The sequence below is a fragment of the Cetorhinus maximus genome, chromosome 16, assembly GCF_964194155.1.
Source record: "Cetorhinus maximus chromosome 16, sCetMax3.hap1.1, whole genome shotgun sequence".
Lineage (NCBI taxonomy): Eukaryota > Metazoa > Chordata > Chondrichthyes > Lamniformes > Cetorhinidae > Cetorhinus > Cetorhinus maximus.
In genome coordinates, this window is record NC_135894.1 from 71,190,508 (window position 1) to 71,207,926 (window position 17,419).

Genomic DNA, 17,419 nt, shown 5'->3' on the forward strand with positions numbered 1-17,419 from the left:
AGCTAAAGTATATGTTGGTTCCTTTTGAGGATGAGGAAACAAGAAAATGGCGGAGGCTTGGAACAAATATTTTGTATTCCCATTCACTAGAAGACACTAAAAACATCCCAAGATATTTAAAACAGGGGGAAAAAGGGAGGGAGGAAGGAAGTTAAAGTAATCAGTATCACTTGAGGAAAAAGCATTGAAAATGGGCTGACAAGTCCCATGCATCTGATGGCCTACCCTAGGGATTTAAAAGAAGTCGCTGTAGCAATAGTGGAAGCATTGGTTATAATCTTCCAAAATTCCCTAGATTCTATAAAGATCCCAGCAGATTCAAAAACCCATTTATTCAAGAAAGGAGGGGAGACAGAAAGCAGGAAACTACAGGCCAGTTAGCCTAACATCTGTCATTGGGAAAATGCTGGAATCTATTATTAAAGAAATAATAATTAGAAAATCATAAATTAGTTAAGCAGCGATAACATGGTTTCACGAAAGAAAAATTGTTTGACAAATTTATTAGCATTCTTTGAAGATGGAATAAGCAGGTTGGATAAAGGGAAACCAACCAATTTGGATTTTCAAAAGTCATTCGAATAGGTGCCACACTAAAGGTTATTGCACAGGATAGGAGGTATGTATTGTGGTAATAGCATGGTAAGCGAATTGGCTAACTAACAGAAAACAGTCAGGATAAATGGGTGATTTTCAGGTTAACAAACTGGTAGAGTGCCACAGGGATCCGTGCTGGATCTCAACACTCAGTGCCTTCATCCAAGTTAAATAGAATGTATTGTACCCAAGGTTGCTGATGGTACAAAGTGGGGAGGCAGTGGCATAGTGGTATTGTCACTGGACTGGTAACTCAGCGACCCAGGGTAATGTCCTGGGCATCCGGTTCGAATCGTACCATGGCAGACGGTGGAATTTGAATTCAATAAAAGCCTGGAATTAAAAGTTCGATGATGACCACAAAATCATTGTAAAAACCCATCTGCCTCACTAAAGTCCTTTAGGGAAGGAAATCTGCTGTCCTTACCTGGTCTGGTCAACATGTTGACTCTTAAAATGCCCTCTGAGGGCAATTAGGGATAGGTGATGCCCACATCTCATGAACAATTTTTTTTAAAAAGATCGATGGTAAAGCAAGTTGTGAGAAGGACCAAGTCTGCAAAGGGATATAGACAGGATAAGCGAGTGGGCAAAAAATTTGACGGATGTAGTGAAATGTGGAAAAATGAGGTTATCCACTTTTGTAGGAAGAATAACAAAGCACTTGTTATTGCTTCAGTACAGAGGGATTTGCACATCCTTGCCCATGAATCACAAAAAGCATGCTGCTACAGGAAGTAATTAATAAGGCAAATTGAGAACTGCTCACAGTTTTGATCTCCTTATTTAAGGAGAGATATGCTTGCATTGGAGGCAGTTCATAGAAGGTTGACTAGGTTGATTCCTGGGGTGAAGGTGGTGTTTGTCATATGAAGAAAGGTTGAGCAAGTTGGGCCTATGCTCATTGGAATTTAGAAGAATGAGGTGATCTTATTAAAATATATGATTCTGAGGGGGCTTGTCAGGGTAGATGCTTAGAACTGGGGGGATAGTTTCAGGATAAGGGGTTACTCATTTAAGACAGATGAGGAGGAATTTCTTCTGAGGGCTGTTGGTATTTGAAATTCTCTAACCCAGCTAGGAAGACTAAGATGGACAGATTTTTCAAATTTTGAGGGAACGGAGAGCCATGGGAAACAGGCAGTAAAATGGATTTGAGGTCAAGATCAGATCAGTCATGATCTTTTTGAATGGTGGAGCAGGCTCGAGAGGCAATATGGCATATTCCTGTTTTTAGCGTGTGACTTGGGTGTGCACTCTGCCTAGAAGTTATAGCTCTGCAGAATGAAATTTAGCAATTACATATTATGTAATTATGAAATGCCCCATTTCAGGACTTGACCACACCTATACTTGCAGCAACACTACATCATACTAGACTAGGAAAATTCAACAAGCATTCTTTCCTAAAATTTAAAAGTAATGTGAGGAGAGAAGAAAGCAAGAATAAACATCCAACTTTGCTTTGACAACTGGGCCTGTAATCTTTTGTAATTAAACTGTGTCAAATGAGCCCCATTTGACTCTGTTAATGAATTTTAGTGCTGATAACAGAGGGCTACTGATGTTGCTGCCATGTGACAGTGTTTCAAGATTGTGTGCGGTTCCGAAGGCTATTCAAGGCTGCCACTCAGCATAATCTCTCAGTTGCCAGGCAGTTGTATTTAAAACTTAAACTAAGTGGAAAATCCAGTTCCGTACATTTGTTTTCACCCATCTCCTGGACTTTTTGTGTACCCATGTTCAAGTCACTTGTGGCATGTAGATAAGTAATGAAACATTAATCACACTTTAGTCATTCTTCTTTTGAATGTAGGTATTCTGCACATGGTGTTTTCCTCTCCATTCACCATTTTTTGGGATTACTGTATGGGATTTCTCCCTATTTCCATTGTAATCATAGCATGTTTAATGTTTTCAAAATTTCTATTAATTAGGAAGCATGTTCCAGGTCATTACCGTTGGTTGTGTTCAAAAAAGTTCTTTCTCACATGCACACCCCCCACCCCCAACAACTCTTGCCCAAAAACTTAAATCTGTACCCCCTAGCCCTTGTACATAAGCTAATGGCAAACAGCTTATCTTTATCTACCTTATCTAAACCATAATCTTGTACATCTCCATCAAATCTCACTTCAACCTCCTTCGCTCCAAGGAGAGCAAACCCAACTTCTCCACCTAACCTTAAAGCTAAATTCCCTCATCCCTGGAACCATTCTGGTAAATCTCCACTGCACTCTAAGGGTGCTAAAAGTGTCATGACTAGAAGCAGATGTGGTAATCTAGTTGCGGCCTCATTAGAATTTTATAAAGACTCAGCATAACTTCTCTGCTTTTATGCTCAATATCTTCGAAGCTCAAAATCCCATATGATTTGCTAATTACTCTCTGGCCCAAATGGTCCTGTCTCTAGATTGTCAAAGATGGGACATGCATCAGGTCCCTGTGGAAGTCCTGACTTGCAGACATATGTGGGAATTGTTTGGGAAGTGACTGATTGCCTGCTGCCCAAGATCCTCCGCAAATGTCTCCAATCCCTGAGTTCAGGGCAGAGATTTGGCCTAGTTGCATGGGACTTAGCTGAATACTTATCCAGGAATTGTTAGACAGTTTAATACCTCGTATAACTGGGTAACTCCACAACTGATTTCCCACCCTGCCCCTGCTCCCCCGCCCAATCAGTCCCTGCAGAATCTTTAGAACTGTGCAGTTAAGTCTATCCCTTCTGCTAAAATGTACCATCTCACAATTTGCTGTCTAAATTCCATCTGACACCTGTCTGCCCATTCTGCTAATCTATCAGTCCTGTTGAAATTGATTAGAATTGTCCTCACCGTATGCCACCCCTCCCAAGTTTGGCATCATCAGCAAATTTTGACATTTTATTCTGTATTCCAATATCCAAGTCATTATCTGAATAACAACCATTTACCAAGACTCACTGTTTTCTGTCCTGAAGTCAATTTTTTATCCAAGCTGACACTGACCCTTCTGTTCCATGAGCCTCAATTTTGGCAGCCAGCCATTTATGTGGTACTTTTTCAAATGTTTTCTCTAAATCTGTATAGACAGCACCCATCACATTTCCTTCATCACCTTCCCTGTTACCTCATCAGAAAATTCAGTTGGATTAGTCAAACATGATCTGCCTTTTACAGATTCATGCTGGCTCTCCTTAAATAATGCAAACCTCTCCAAGTAAGTTACAGTTGATTTTTTTTCCCCCTGATTATTTATTCTAAAACCTTACCCATCACTAATGTTAAATTGACTGGCCTTTGGTTACTATGAATGTCCTTGCACTCTTTCTTGAATAAAGGTGTCACATTTGTCACTCTCCAATCCTCTGGCACCTCCCTTGTATCTAGGCAAGATTGGAAGATTTATGGCAAACCCTTCAGCTATCTCTGCCCCCATTTCCTTTAGCAACTACTGTGACTTATCAAGTCTAAGCATATCCAGCCTTTCCAGTACATCCCGACTATTAATTTTCATAACATCCATTACATTGATTCAAAGTACTGATTGTGTTCTAGCTTTGCCCTGTGTCTCCAAGCATACATTACCCACTTTGTCCCTAATAGACCCCACCCCCTTACTTACAGTCCGCTTACCATTTGCATTCCGATAGAAGATTTTTGGGTTCCCTTTTATGTTAACTGGCATCCTGCCCTCATTCTCTTTTTGCCAGCCTAACTTTCCTCTTCACTTCCCCTCTTAGCTTATTATATTTGGCCTGGTTATTGCTTGAGGAATTCATCTGACATGCATCATACACCTTTTTTGTTTGCATCATATTCTCCCTCTTCCTCTTCCTCTTGTCATCCAAGGAACCTTGGCTCTGGTTCCCCTACCTTTCCCTCTTGTTGGAATGTGCCTAGCCTGTATCTGAAACATCATCTCAAAGATCACCCATTGCTCTGTTAACAGCCTTTCAGTCCGTCTTTAGCTCCTCTTTACCCTTGCTAGATGCTCTCTCATCCCATTGATGATAACCCTCTTCCCATTTAGAAGTTCTGCTTTAGATTATTTGTTGCTCTTCTCCATTACTGATCTAAACCTTGTGATACAATGATCACTCTTACCCAGATGATCCCCCAAAATACACTTGCTCCATTTGGCTCATTCCTCAGCACCAGATCTAGCAATGCCTCCTTCCTTGTTGGACCAAAACATACTGGTCAAGGAAATTCTCCTGTACACGTTTCAGAAATGCCTCCTCTTTTCATTCTAACATTTCAATCAATATTTAGGTATTTAAAATGCCCCCAGTTCTATAGTTCTTGCACATCTGTGATTTCCCTGCAGATTTGCTTCTCTAGCAAAATAATTACTTCAATTTGATTCTGATTCCTAGAATTCTTTTCACCCTGTGGTCCTTTCCCCACTCCTTTGTGCTTTTTATTCTTCAACTTTTTGGTAATGGTTGGTTGATTGGTAAGGGAAGTTGCGACAGATGCAGTTGAACTTTTGGTTTCAATCTTCGTGATAAAGTTGTTCCATGACTGCTTTCCACCTGTTCTTGGAGATGATTGTGGCACGGGTAGCGAAGGGAGATATTTAAGGAGACAGTTGGTATTGAAGAAAATAAACCAGGGATTTTCTTTGTTCCAGGATCATTCTGGAATACAATGAGCAATGTAATGAAATAATTTATCCCAGGCTTGGTTTTATTCTGTGATTTAAGCTTATTTTCTCTAACACTATCCAGGAAATAATGGATTGTACCCTTTGGACTACAGTTGAACCATTTATGGAGCTGCTTTTTCCTGTTATCTTGGAGCAGTTACAGACTCCGGATCATGCCCAAGAGGGGACACTGATGAAAAAGAAATATGATCGAATCACAAAGGCTCTTGATGTCCTATTAGATATCCTTTTTTGATTAGATGCATATACCTGAAATGTAAGCACTTAAATACGTAGTGGGGGAATTAAAAATTCCAAACTATTTCTGTCCATTTGTTATATTCATTTCTGGGAATTGAAGCTTGTCCTTATTAAATTTACAATATGGGCTAAAATACAGTGAAACATACTAATGGGTGTGAATAATTTTCACTCTGGAAACTTTCAACATTGAGATTTTCTTCTGTTCCTGATGAATAATATTCTTCATTCTTTCAGTCCCTATATACAAGTAAATACACTTCCATCCTGCAACTGAGGGTTGCAAAAACAAAATCATTGACTATTTGAATCTGAGTGCTCAATAAAGTTGTTCTGAATCCTTCAACTAGGAAGTAATAAATTAGTTAATATAAAAACTTGATTTACAGATTTTTTTTAGGTTCCACCAGTTGGTGTCATAGCACCTTGAATGTGTTCCTTGTTTTGTCTACCTTTTATAGAAGTTGGCATGTTGTGCCATTGTGAATTTCTTGTCTTGTAACCATAGATTAGTTTAATAATGTCATAAGGCTTCCTTCAGTCCTTTTGCTAAGTGCTGGTGAAGCATTTTGTATGGACACTAATCAATTGAGGAACAGCATAATTTACTGTTGCTAAAACTTGGGTTTAATTTGACAAATACTAATGATTGGCAATCTTTTTCTGGTCATTAAAACTTGTATTTTTACTTGACTAAAGAACAACCTAATGACTTGAGAACCAATCTCAGACTATTAAAATTGGAACATGTAAAGCTGAACTGTATTCAAAGAAGGAGGAAATGAACAAAACACTTGTCCTTTTCTTTAACTATATTTTACTGCTTTGTGGAGATGATACAATCAAGTTGCAGGTTGCTAAGGTTCTCACAGCCAGAAACTGTCTCTCAATTCTGGAATATCAATTCACATACAATAGGATGGAAATTGGCTACAGAAGCAATATCACAGATGTAGAGCTATGGTAAGCTATGGGGTTGTCTTGCAAAGTTTAAAAAAACAAGCAAAATGTTAAGATATGAAATAGAATAGTTGTTTGAAATAAATACTTGAAAAAAGTTCGACAAGTGTTATGCTGAGAGATTTGTTAACCGCTTTAAGAGAAATTGTTCTATGTTGAATCTACAGTGGGTCTATCAAAATTGATCAAAGCTTCACTGACTGGCAGTAATTGAACAAATTTGCAGGAGTGGTTGGAGGTGAAGCCTATTAAACATAGGAATGCTTAATAGTGGCACAAAAAGGAAAGATATTTAATTTCATATCCACTGTTAATGCTTTATCAGTTCGAAAACACAAACATTGTAAATGAAATTGATGGTATATTTGTAAACGGAAGAGGGTGTAGTGGTTAAATGTATTAACTTTAAAATCTTCATGGCTTTATTGTACCCTATTTCCACATGCTTTTTCAGCTCAATATTTCCCATTAGCACACTGTTTCACATGTTCTGCCTTTTTTTATAAATCCCCTGTCTTCCCCAACAAATCCCCAGAATCCACCTAATCGGAAAAGGCTGGCCCTCCAACTACCAGGTTCCTAATGTTTGGTATTCTCTGCCTCAATCCCTCCCAGAAAACTCTTTCCAGTGGCCGAAAGGTTGGTGACCAAAGGACACAAATTTAAAGTGATTGGCAAAAAAATCAGAGGCAACATGAAACTTTTTTTTTTACTCGGGTGTTGTGCTCTGGAATGGAGCAGCTCAAAGTTAGTAGAACCTGACTTAATAGTTACTTTCAAAAGCGAACTTTAATGGAAACACCATATAAGGCTGTGGGGAAAGAGCAGGAGAGTGGGATTAATTGGATAGCTCTACCAAGGCACCAGCAAAGACATGATAGGCTGAATGGCTTCTTTCTGTGTTGTATCATTCTATGATTCTTGGAAATGGAATTTGTTTGGATAATAAGTTCTAGGAAAAACATTGTTAAATACTATTAAAATTAATCTTGTCATCTGTTCATACCGTTGATGCTTATGTAGTAAGAGAGTCGTTACTCAATAAGCATACTTTCAAGCTGATAGAAGATAGAGATGCAAATTGCCAAAGAGTTTGTTTTCTATTATTAGGTACAGGAAATACATCTGTGAGTCTCAAATTTCAAAATTCTTCCTAAATTGTTTCATGGAGCACTGATTTGTTTATGTTTATCAGGGAGTGTATATGGAAGTTGTTAATTTCTGGCTGAATTATAGTAAGCACTTGGAGTCTAGAATTAGCTTGTAATTGACATCTTTCTAAACTGGTGTTTTTCTCCTCCTGCTCTACATTGACAGTAAAATAGGTGCAGAAGTTGTCCTGAAGACACTCAGCCTTATGAACAGACTCAAACAGTTGGTGCCGAACATGGAAGCAAGCTTTTATAAGATATTGCAGGTAAAACTTAGACTGGGTTCAAAAACCAACTTTTATGAGATGTCTTTTTCTTTCTATTTTATTAATCAAATTACAAAATAAGGTATTTCTTGTAAAGTGTTCATCTTGAGTTGTGTCCAAAAATGTCACAATTAGGTAGCACAGGGCAAGATGTTGACTTGGATATTGTCAGTGGTGAATGAATGGCGCTTGCCATTCATTAAACTTATAGCTGCCTATAGCTCTTTTTTTTGTGGGCAACTTGCACTCATGGGGAGTTTAAGGTAGGGTGGCATCCACAACAATGGATCACTGATCCATTCCAGAGCACTATACTTGATATGTAAAAAAAAAATTTGCACCTCTGATTCTTTTGCCATTCATGTTATGTCTGTGTCCTATAGTTAACAACTCCACTGCCTCTGGAAACTGTTCCTCTAGGCGAGGTTTAGACAGGGCATACCAAACATTAGGAACCAGGTAGCTGAAGGACCAGCCATCACTGAGTAGGTTGATTTTGGGGATTTGTAGGGGCAAGAAGGAGATTTATAAGATGCAAGAGCAAGTGGAATGGAGTGCTAATGGGAAACAGAGCTGGGAAAGCTTGTGGAAATAGATGTGGCAAAGTCATGAGGATGAATACAAGCAACAGGGGAAGGAACACTGAGGTACTCCTGAGTCTAAGCCAGTATAAAATAGCATATTTAATTCAAAGCTAATAATGTACGTGTGAAGTAAAATAAAGGTGGAAAAGAAAGAGAAAAAAAGTAAACTTTATAGTTGAAGATATAAAATATAAGTCTGAAGAAATGAGATTTCACACTTGAAACAACATATTTTCAGTGTCAAAGAGGTTGTTTGGTAGTAATTAAAACGTATTGCTTAAAAATTCACTTACACTGGAATAGAAAAGCCATATTTTTTTATGGCGTGTTTAGTAGGGCCAAGAACGTAATAATAACTGGGGTTATCAGTGCTCACCCTTCTTAGAGTAAATCGTACAGCAGCTTCCAGCTTAAATCCAAAAATCAGGCAGTTGTTGTCCAATTTGTCCTACTCCTCTGGAAGTTACTTAACTGTATTTTGCTGAGAGATTCAGGCATTTAAACACAAGGATGTGAAGTTGAAGCACTTAGCCACTTGATACACAAAACTAAGGCTTATGGAATTGGAGGGAAATACATTATCGTGATTTGAGGATCGGTTAGCAGGCAGAAGACAGGAATAAACAGATTTTCAGTTGGCAGGCTGTAACTAGTGAGGTACAACAAGGATTAGGATTTGGTCCTCAGCTATGTGGATTAAGCTTCATATTATTTCTAAAGTACCATGACACTTAAAATTAATTTTTGTTTCTATTTCATAGCAAGATATTTAACACCGAAGAAGCCATAGGTTCCACAAACCATTCCATCTAATTGACCCCTTTCTTTCAGTGAGATCTTTTGTTAATCAATTGCAAAATGTAAAATCCATGAATCTACTTAGATACCAGGATCTCTTCTATATTCATTTTGAAACCCCTCCTGTTCAGCCACGTGCTGTGATAATTATTGCACATGTTGATCACTTCTGTAAGGAAATTCTGTGTAAATCTGTTATCTTTAGTTATCATCATGAATTTCTGCCATCTCGTTCTTTAGGCCCCTTCAGGAGGGAAAGGAGAAATGTAAAAAGTATATGCAAAGCATGAATGTTATTGCTTTTTACAGTTTTTTGACTGTTTCTCCAGGACCAACGACTCACTTCGCCTTTGTCGTTTGCTTTGACTTCCGAACACCAAGAACATGTACAGTTTGCATTAAAAATTCTGTTTGAGGCAGCACCTTTGCCTGATTTTCCTGCTATAACGTAAGTGTTCAAGGTGTTTGGTTTGCTTTTTCTGTTGGTTACTCAGAATGATAAACATGACCATGCACCATCAGTTTGATAACCATTGTAAATCAATAAAAATACATATTGTAGACACTAATTACATTGTATAGGAAAACACCTCAGCTAAAATAATGGGACAGAGGAATGGCATACAAGCATGTTAAACATTTATTGGATATTACCGACAGTAATTATTAGGCTACAACAAAAGCAAAATACTTCAGAAGCTGGAAATCTGCAATAAAAACAATGCTGAAAATAATCAACAGATCAGGTGGTACCTTTGGGGAGAGAAAATGAGTTGCTGTTGCAGGTTGATGACCTTTTGACAGATGGAGGTCAATGATTTGGCATGGTCATTGACTTGAAATGTTAACACCCTTTCCACAGAAGTTGCTTGACCTGCTAAGCATTTTCAGCATTTTTTGTAATTATAGGGTTTATGTTTTAACAATATAACTTTTACTGTCAGTATTGATGTGTTGTTACTTTCAAATGAGTAAGCCAACTTGTAAGAGCTGCATTCCTTTACATAGCAAAACATGGGGATGAAATTTTGCTTAATCTGTTATGACACAAATTACACGCAAGAAATGTAATTTAGCTGCAAAGTATGTATTTAGTTGCAACATCCAATAGCATTTAGTGTGAGTCCTTGCAGCATCCCACAATATCGATTCTGATTTCTGAACCCCAAGTGCACCACAGTTCTCACAGATCACTCAAAATTCCACCTATTGCACTAAATTGAGGTATGGGAAGAGCTTCTATAATTATGGTTTAGTGGTTTAATTAGCTGGAATTAATGATTTTAGGGTTGGGGGTGCTTAAGTGCCATTGATAAATTATCCTTCTTAAAATACAATACAAAAACTGTTACAGAATGAATTACATCAGCATTACTTTTTTCTCCCAATATATTTTCTTTTCAACGTTTTGGCTGGATTTAAAACTCTTTGTAGATTTTGAGTTTTGAAACTTTTATGTAGCAAATCATACATTTCACAGCTCTGTAACAAAATTGTAGTGTCAATTCTCTCATGTATTCTTATTCTGCCTGGGTATATGTTGCCCTGAATATAGGAAAGAGAGGAAAAATTTTACACTTGTGCTGCTTTGTTCCTTTCAGGCTTGGAGAAAACATTGCTGCCAATAATGCATACAAACAGCAGAACACTGACCATGTAATGAAAAAAGTTCCTGTCCATCAGCATTCAGCAAGCTTTGTAACATCAAAATGTTCAAGTACAACCAATGCTGCCAGATCCAATATTCATGAGTTGATTGATAAATTGCAATTAGGAATGGAGGTTTGTACTGCATGTTGATTGGCTTTACTGGTTATTTGTTTATACATTGTAGTTTGCATTTAATCCTGTACTCACATCTGGTTGTTACTGGCACTTTTTCAGAAGGCACTAGAAAAACTATTGGACCAACGATGCACCTCATTAATCTAATCTTAATATTCAGTCACGAGATATGGACATCGCTGGTGAGGCCAGCATTTATTACCTACCCCTAATTGCCCTTGAGAAGGTACTCCCACAGTGCTGTTTGGGAAGGAGTTTCAGAATTTTGAAGCAGCGATCGCAAAGGACCGCTAACATATTTCCAACTCAGGATGATGTTTGGCTTGGAGGTGCGGGTGTTCCCATGCGCCTGCTGTCTTTATCCTTCTTGTTGATAGAGGTTGTTTATTTGGGAAGAAGAAACCTTGGTGAGGTGCAGCAGTGCATCTTGTAAATGGTGCACACTGTAACCATGTTGTGCCAGAGGTGAAGGGAGTGAAGATTCAAATTGGTGGATGGGCGTTCCAGGCAAGCAGGCTGCTTTGTCCTAGATGAAACTTCTTGAATTTTGTTGGAGTTGTGCACATCCAGGCAAGTGGAGAGTGTTCCATTACACTGTGATAATGAGGGCCTCAGGAGGAGGCAGAGATAGATTATCCATTCACCTCTTATGATTGAAAATGATTGTGTATGTTTCAAAGAAAAAACTGCGGATGCTGGAAATCCAAAACAAAAATAAAAATACCTGGAAAAACTCAGCAGGTCTGACAGCATCTGCGGAGAGGATTGCAGTTAACGTTTCGAGTCCGTATGACTCTTCAACAGAACTAAGGAAAAATAGAAGAGAGGTGAAATATAAGCTGGTTTAAGGGGGGGTGGGACAAGTAGAGCTGGATAGAGGGTCGGTGATAGGTGGAGATTGCCAAAAGATGTCATAGACAAAAGGACAAAGAGGTGTTGACGGTGGTGATATTAGCTAAGAAATGTGCTAATAGGTGACATTAAGGGTAGAAAGCAGGACAAGCAAGGTACAGATAGCCCTAGTGGGGTAGGGGTGGGAAGAAGGGATCGAAATAGGCTAAAAAGTAGAGATAAAACAATGGATGGAAATACATTTAAAAATAATGGAAGTAGGTGGGAAAAGAAAAATCTATATAAATTATTGGAAAAGAGTGGGGGGGGATCGGAAAGTGGGTGGGGACGGAGGAGAGAGTTCATGATCTAAAGTTGTTGAACTCGATATTCAGTCCGGAAGGCTGTAAAGTGCCTAGTCAGAAAATGAGGTGCTGTTCTTCCAGTTTGCGTTGAGCTTCACTGGAACATTGCAGCAGGTCAAGGACGGACATGTGGGCATGAGAGCAGTGTGGAGTGTTGAAATGGCAAGCGACAGGGAGGTCTGGGTCATGCTTGCGGACAGACTGAAGGTGTTCCGCAAAGCGGTCTCTCAGTCTGCGTTTGGTCTCTCCAATGTAGAGGAAACCACGTTGGGAGCAGCGAATGCAGTAGACTAAATTGAGGGAAGTGCAAGTGAAATGCTGCTTCACTTGAAAGGAGTGTTTGGGCCCTTGGATGGTGAAGAGAGGGGAAGTAAAGGGGCAGGTGTTGTACCTTCTGCGTTTGCATGGGAAGGTGCTGTGGGAGGGGATTGAGGTGTAGGGGGTGATGGAGGAGTGGACCAGGGTGTCCCGGAGGGAACATTCCCTGCGGAATGCTGCTAGGGGGGGGTGAAGGGAGGATGTGTTTGGTGGTGGCATCATGCTGGAGTTGGTGGAAATGGCGGAGGATGATCCTTTGAATGCGGAGGCTGGTGGGGTGATAAGTGAGGACAAGGGGGACCCTATCATGGTTCTGGGAGGGAGAGGAAGGTGTGAGGGCAGATGCGCGGGAGATGGGCCGGACACGGTTGAGGGCCCTGTCAACCACAGTGGGTGGAAAACCTCGGTTAAGGAAGAAGGAAGACATGTCAGAGGAACTGTTTTGGAAAGTAGCATCATCAGAACAGATGCGACAGAGGTGAAGGAACTGAGAGAATGGGGTGGAGTCCTTACAGGAAGCGGGCTGTGAGGAGCTGTAGTCAAGGTAGCTGTGGGAGTCGGTAGGCTTGTAATGAATATTGGTGGACAGTCTATCACCAGAAATTGAGACAGAGAGGTCAAGGAAGGGAAGGGAAGTGTTAGAGATGGACCATGTGAAAATGATGGAGGGGTGGAAATTGGAAGCAAAATTGATAAGTTTTTCCAGGCCCAGGCGAGAGCATGAAGCAGCACCGAAGCAGTCATCGATGTACCAGAGAAAGAGTTGTGGGAGGGGGCCGGAGTAGGACTGGAACAAGGAATGTCCCACATACCCCATAAAGAGACAGGCATAACTGGGGCCCATGCGGGTACCCATAGCCACACCTTTTATTTGGAGGAAGTGAGAGGAGTTTAAGGAGAAATTGTTCAGTGAGAACACAAGTTTACCCAGACGGAGGAGAGTAGTGATGGATGGGGATTGTTCGGCCCTCTGTTCGAGGAAGAAGCGGAGAGCCCTCAGACCATCCCGATGGCTCACAGCACATCGATACCCAGTTTTGAGCTTCTAAATCTTTCCTATTTAGTAGTGCTGCAGAATCCTTAATGTAAAGATGGGACTTTGGCTCCAGAAGGCCTCTGTAGTGATTACTCCTATCAATACTGTTGTGGACAAATGCATCTGCGACAGATTGGTGAGGACAAGCTCAAGTATGGTTTTCTTTCATGTTGGTTCTCTCATCACCTGCATCAGGCTCAATCTGGCAGCGACATAGCTGGGATCAGTCATGGTTCTAATATGCTACCACCCAAAATATAATCTGTGCCCTTGCTATCCCGGTGCTTCTTCCAACTGATAGTTGAGGGAAAGTAATAGCTAATAATCAGCAGGAAGTTTCCTTGCCCATGTTTGACCTGATGCCATGAGACTTTATTTCTGGAGTTAATGTTGAAGTCTTCCACAGCCAGTCCCCACTGACTATACCATTCTGCCACTAGAGATTGAAATGAAGGAACCTGGGATGTTACTGGAGTTGCTGAAAGGTATGAACCTGAGTATGAGTATGATTATGTCCAGCTGTTGATTCATTAGCTTGTAGGTCAGCTCTTCTAACTTTTAGCACAAGCCTCCAGATGATGTTGAGGAGGATTTTAAATTCATATGGAATGTGGGTATTGCTGACAAGACTGTCATTTATTGCCCTTGACAAGGTGGTGGTCGTAAGCCATTTTGTTAAATATAACTGAGTGGCATCCTAACCCATTTCAGAAGCTAGCTAATAGTCAACTACATTGTGGGTCTGAACTCGTGTCTCCGGACCATTCCCCCAAACCTGTGGATTACTAGTCACCATGCTACCAAACCCCATGTTCAATCAATAGTAATAGTCTAATTGAGGAAAGTGGAGCAATATAAAATGGGCTACATTGACTGAGTCTCATTAAGAAACTGAGTTGTCAGAATTGTGTGGAAAAAGTGAAGGTTCATTTTTTAATTGTAATAGTTTCCTGAAATTGTACATATCGAAAGCTGGCCTCTAAGCACAAGTGTTGAACTTTAATCTGTCATTTGGCCATATGTTTGAATTCCACAAATATTTTTATCGTCAGCTGTTTTATGTAAGCAATATTTATTTTTTAGTTTTCTGCTGAGCATTCTTTATTGGCTTTGTTTTTATTTAGCTACTTAACAATACATTTAATATCTTTTCACAGCTGAAGGAACAAGTCAAGGATGTGAGGCTGTCAGATGTGATGGATGTATATGAGCAGAAGCTTTCATCTCTTGCTGTAAGTAGCAGTTGAAATTGATGGCATAATCTTTTTAAACTGGCGACGTTGAAAATTGTTAAAACGAAAATTCCATGTGCCACATTTTATAGGAATAGCGATCACGCTATTACATTAATGAATCTCTCTTTAAGTTGAAAAACAATAAAGAAATACAGGGAACGTTTTAAAAATTTTCCCTCGGTTGCTTTCAGCGCAGTTGCTTTTGCAACTGAGTGTGAATAATATGATAATGCATTAGTATCTTTGTTGAATGTTTTGTGACAACAGAAGTCCAGAATTGTGGTGGGATTGTTGAGCTATTCTTCAGTTAGTCCGATATAGAAGTTGCACAGTAGTAGTGGATAGCATAAGCTACATTTTCTAATCCCTTCAAGTTTAAAGTAAAATTCTTTATTGTAGTGTAACAATTTTGAATTCAGCCTAATAATCTACCTCCACTGCACATATCTATGTCATGTCTGATGGTTTGGTGTTCCTTCACTAGTGTGAAAAGCAATATGCATAAAGTTGTAAAGAGCTTTATAACTGTAGAAAAAAATGTATGAAGTTGTAATCTTAGGTCCTTAGTGTCTTGTAAACATGTTTTTGTGTAGCTCAATAGATTTTTGAACATTTATTTGCATTTAGCCCCTTGAACACAGTGAAATGCACTTCACAGATGTGTTAGCAGCCAAAATTTGACACTGGGCCACATCAGAAAATAGGCATGGATCAAAACCTTGGTCAAAGATATAAGCTTTAAGGAATGTCTTAAAAGAGGAGAAAAAGAGGCGGAGAGATTTAGAGGGAATTCCAGAGCATAATGCTAAGATAGAGATGTAATGTTGACTGTAATGCTATTATATTTTATAGTTATACTATTTTGAGAAAGTGAGGGAAAAGGGGATAATTTTTATTATCTAGATTTAAAACTGCTGCAATTTCTAAAATCTAGTAAATGGTTTAATTGTGATACTGGCTAACTACAAAATGGAGACCAAACCAGATCTTTCTGTAAAGGATAAAAGGGATGACTCACATGTACAATCAAATGCCATGTGTACTAGAGTATAAAACTGCTCCAGAATAGACATGAAAGCAATTAGAAAGAACATAGGAGCAAGAGTAGGCCATTCTTCCCCTCAAACTGTTCTGCCATTCAATTAGACACTGGCTGATTTGTACCTGAACTCCCCTTTACCTGCCTATGTTCCATATCCTTTTAATACCTTGTTTTTATTCATTCATGGGGTGTGGGTGTCACTGGCTAGACCAGCATTTATTGTCCATCGCTAATTGCCCTTGAGAAGGTGGTGGTGGTGGTGAGCTGCCTTCTTGAACTGCTGCAGTCCATGTGGTATAGGTACACTCAGTGCTGTTAGGAAGGGAGTTCCAGGATTTTGACCTAGCGACAGTAAAGGAACGGCGATATATTTCCAAGGTCAAGGATGGTGAATGGCTTGAGGGGAACTTCCGGATGGTGGTGTTCCCATGTGTCTGCTGCCTTTATCCTTTTAGATGATAGTGGTTGTGGGTTTGGAAGGTGATGTTTAAGGAGGCTTGGTGAGTGTCCAACAATGCTCTATCAACCTCAATTTCAAATTTCAGTAACCACAGCCTTTTGAAACGGGGGAAAGAAATATTTCCACAAACCCTCGTGTGAAACAATGCACCCGGATTTCACTCCTAAATGGCCTAGCTCTAATTTTAAGATTAGGCTCTCTTGTGGGTCGCCCCCCACCAGGTGAAATAGTTTCTCTATCCATTCTATGTCTCTTAATCATTTTAAGTACAGTCCCCATCGCTTAGAGTGAGCGAGTTTGTATGACGGCAGATTGACCACCAATATGGTAGCCAGTGTAACCTATGACAGAAGTCCTGAAGGTGGCAGGCAACACTAGGACTGTTAACTCCTGACATTAATCGTGATCAGATCTATTTGTGCATGTTAGTATATTCAGAGACATTTTGTAAACATCATTTGTGTAACTTTAACACAGGTTTCAGCAACAATTTTTAGTTTGCTATTGGCCTGCTGGTTCTACTCTTACAATTGTAGCAATGGTGCATTTTCTGGTGACGTTTTTAAACGTAGCTAATGTAACATTAATTATTCTTGGTGAAAGTTTATTCTGCATATGAACACCTGTCTGGCAAAAATGGACAATGTCAGTGGTGAGGACAGTATCTTTTTTACATTCACCAACCACCCCTCTGCTGTCAACCGTTTAAGCTCAAGCGAAGGGTTTCTACAAAACGGTTCCAGAGATGCAAAGTAAAAATTTCAATTGCTGCCAGTTTCAGAAAAGACGGGCAATGAAGAAGGATTGTGCGCAAAAAAAAAAGTTGAAAGGTTATAAATTTAACAACTTAATTGGAAGTAATGGCATAATGACCTTCATTAATCAGAAAATAAGATAGCAATGCAGACTGACTTGGGAGGAGAGAAGGAAGATGAGGGGGAAAAAATTGCCTTCTGTTACTAAATTATTATAAAAATAGTCATTTGGTAGTACAGAATTTGAGTGTTGCTGAAAAATCAGACGTCTAAGCTTTTCACCTTGCAGTCATCAGGATGCTTTGCAAGAATACCAATATAGGGGGAAAACAATTTATGCAGCATG

General features: G+C 39.5%; 1 protein-coding gene across 4 annotated transcripts in view; it reads left to right on the forward strand.

Moving 5' to 3' along the window:
• cip2a (cellular inhibitor of PP2A) overlaps positions 1-17,419 on the forward strand; it is a 66,269-nt gene that overhangs the window by 35,673 nt on the left and 13,177 nt on the right. For all 4 annotated transcript variants that reach the window (XM_078560025.1, XM_078560027.1, XM_078560026.1 and 1 more), the window contains exons 11-16: positions 5,309-5,468; positions 6,309-6,450; positions 7,765-7,864; positions 9,576-9,694; positions 10,848-11,028; positions 14,739-14,813. In XM_078560025.1, the coding sequence (XP_078416151.1) occupies positions 5,309-5,468; positions 6,309-6,450; positions 7,765-7,864; positions 9,576-9,694; positions 10,848-11,028; positions 14,739-14,813 (777 nt within the window). The remainder of the gene's footprint in view (positions 1-5,308; positions 5,469-6,308; positions 6,451-7,764; positions 7,865-9,575; positions 9,695-10,847; positions 11,029-14,738; positions 14,814-17,419) is intronic.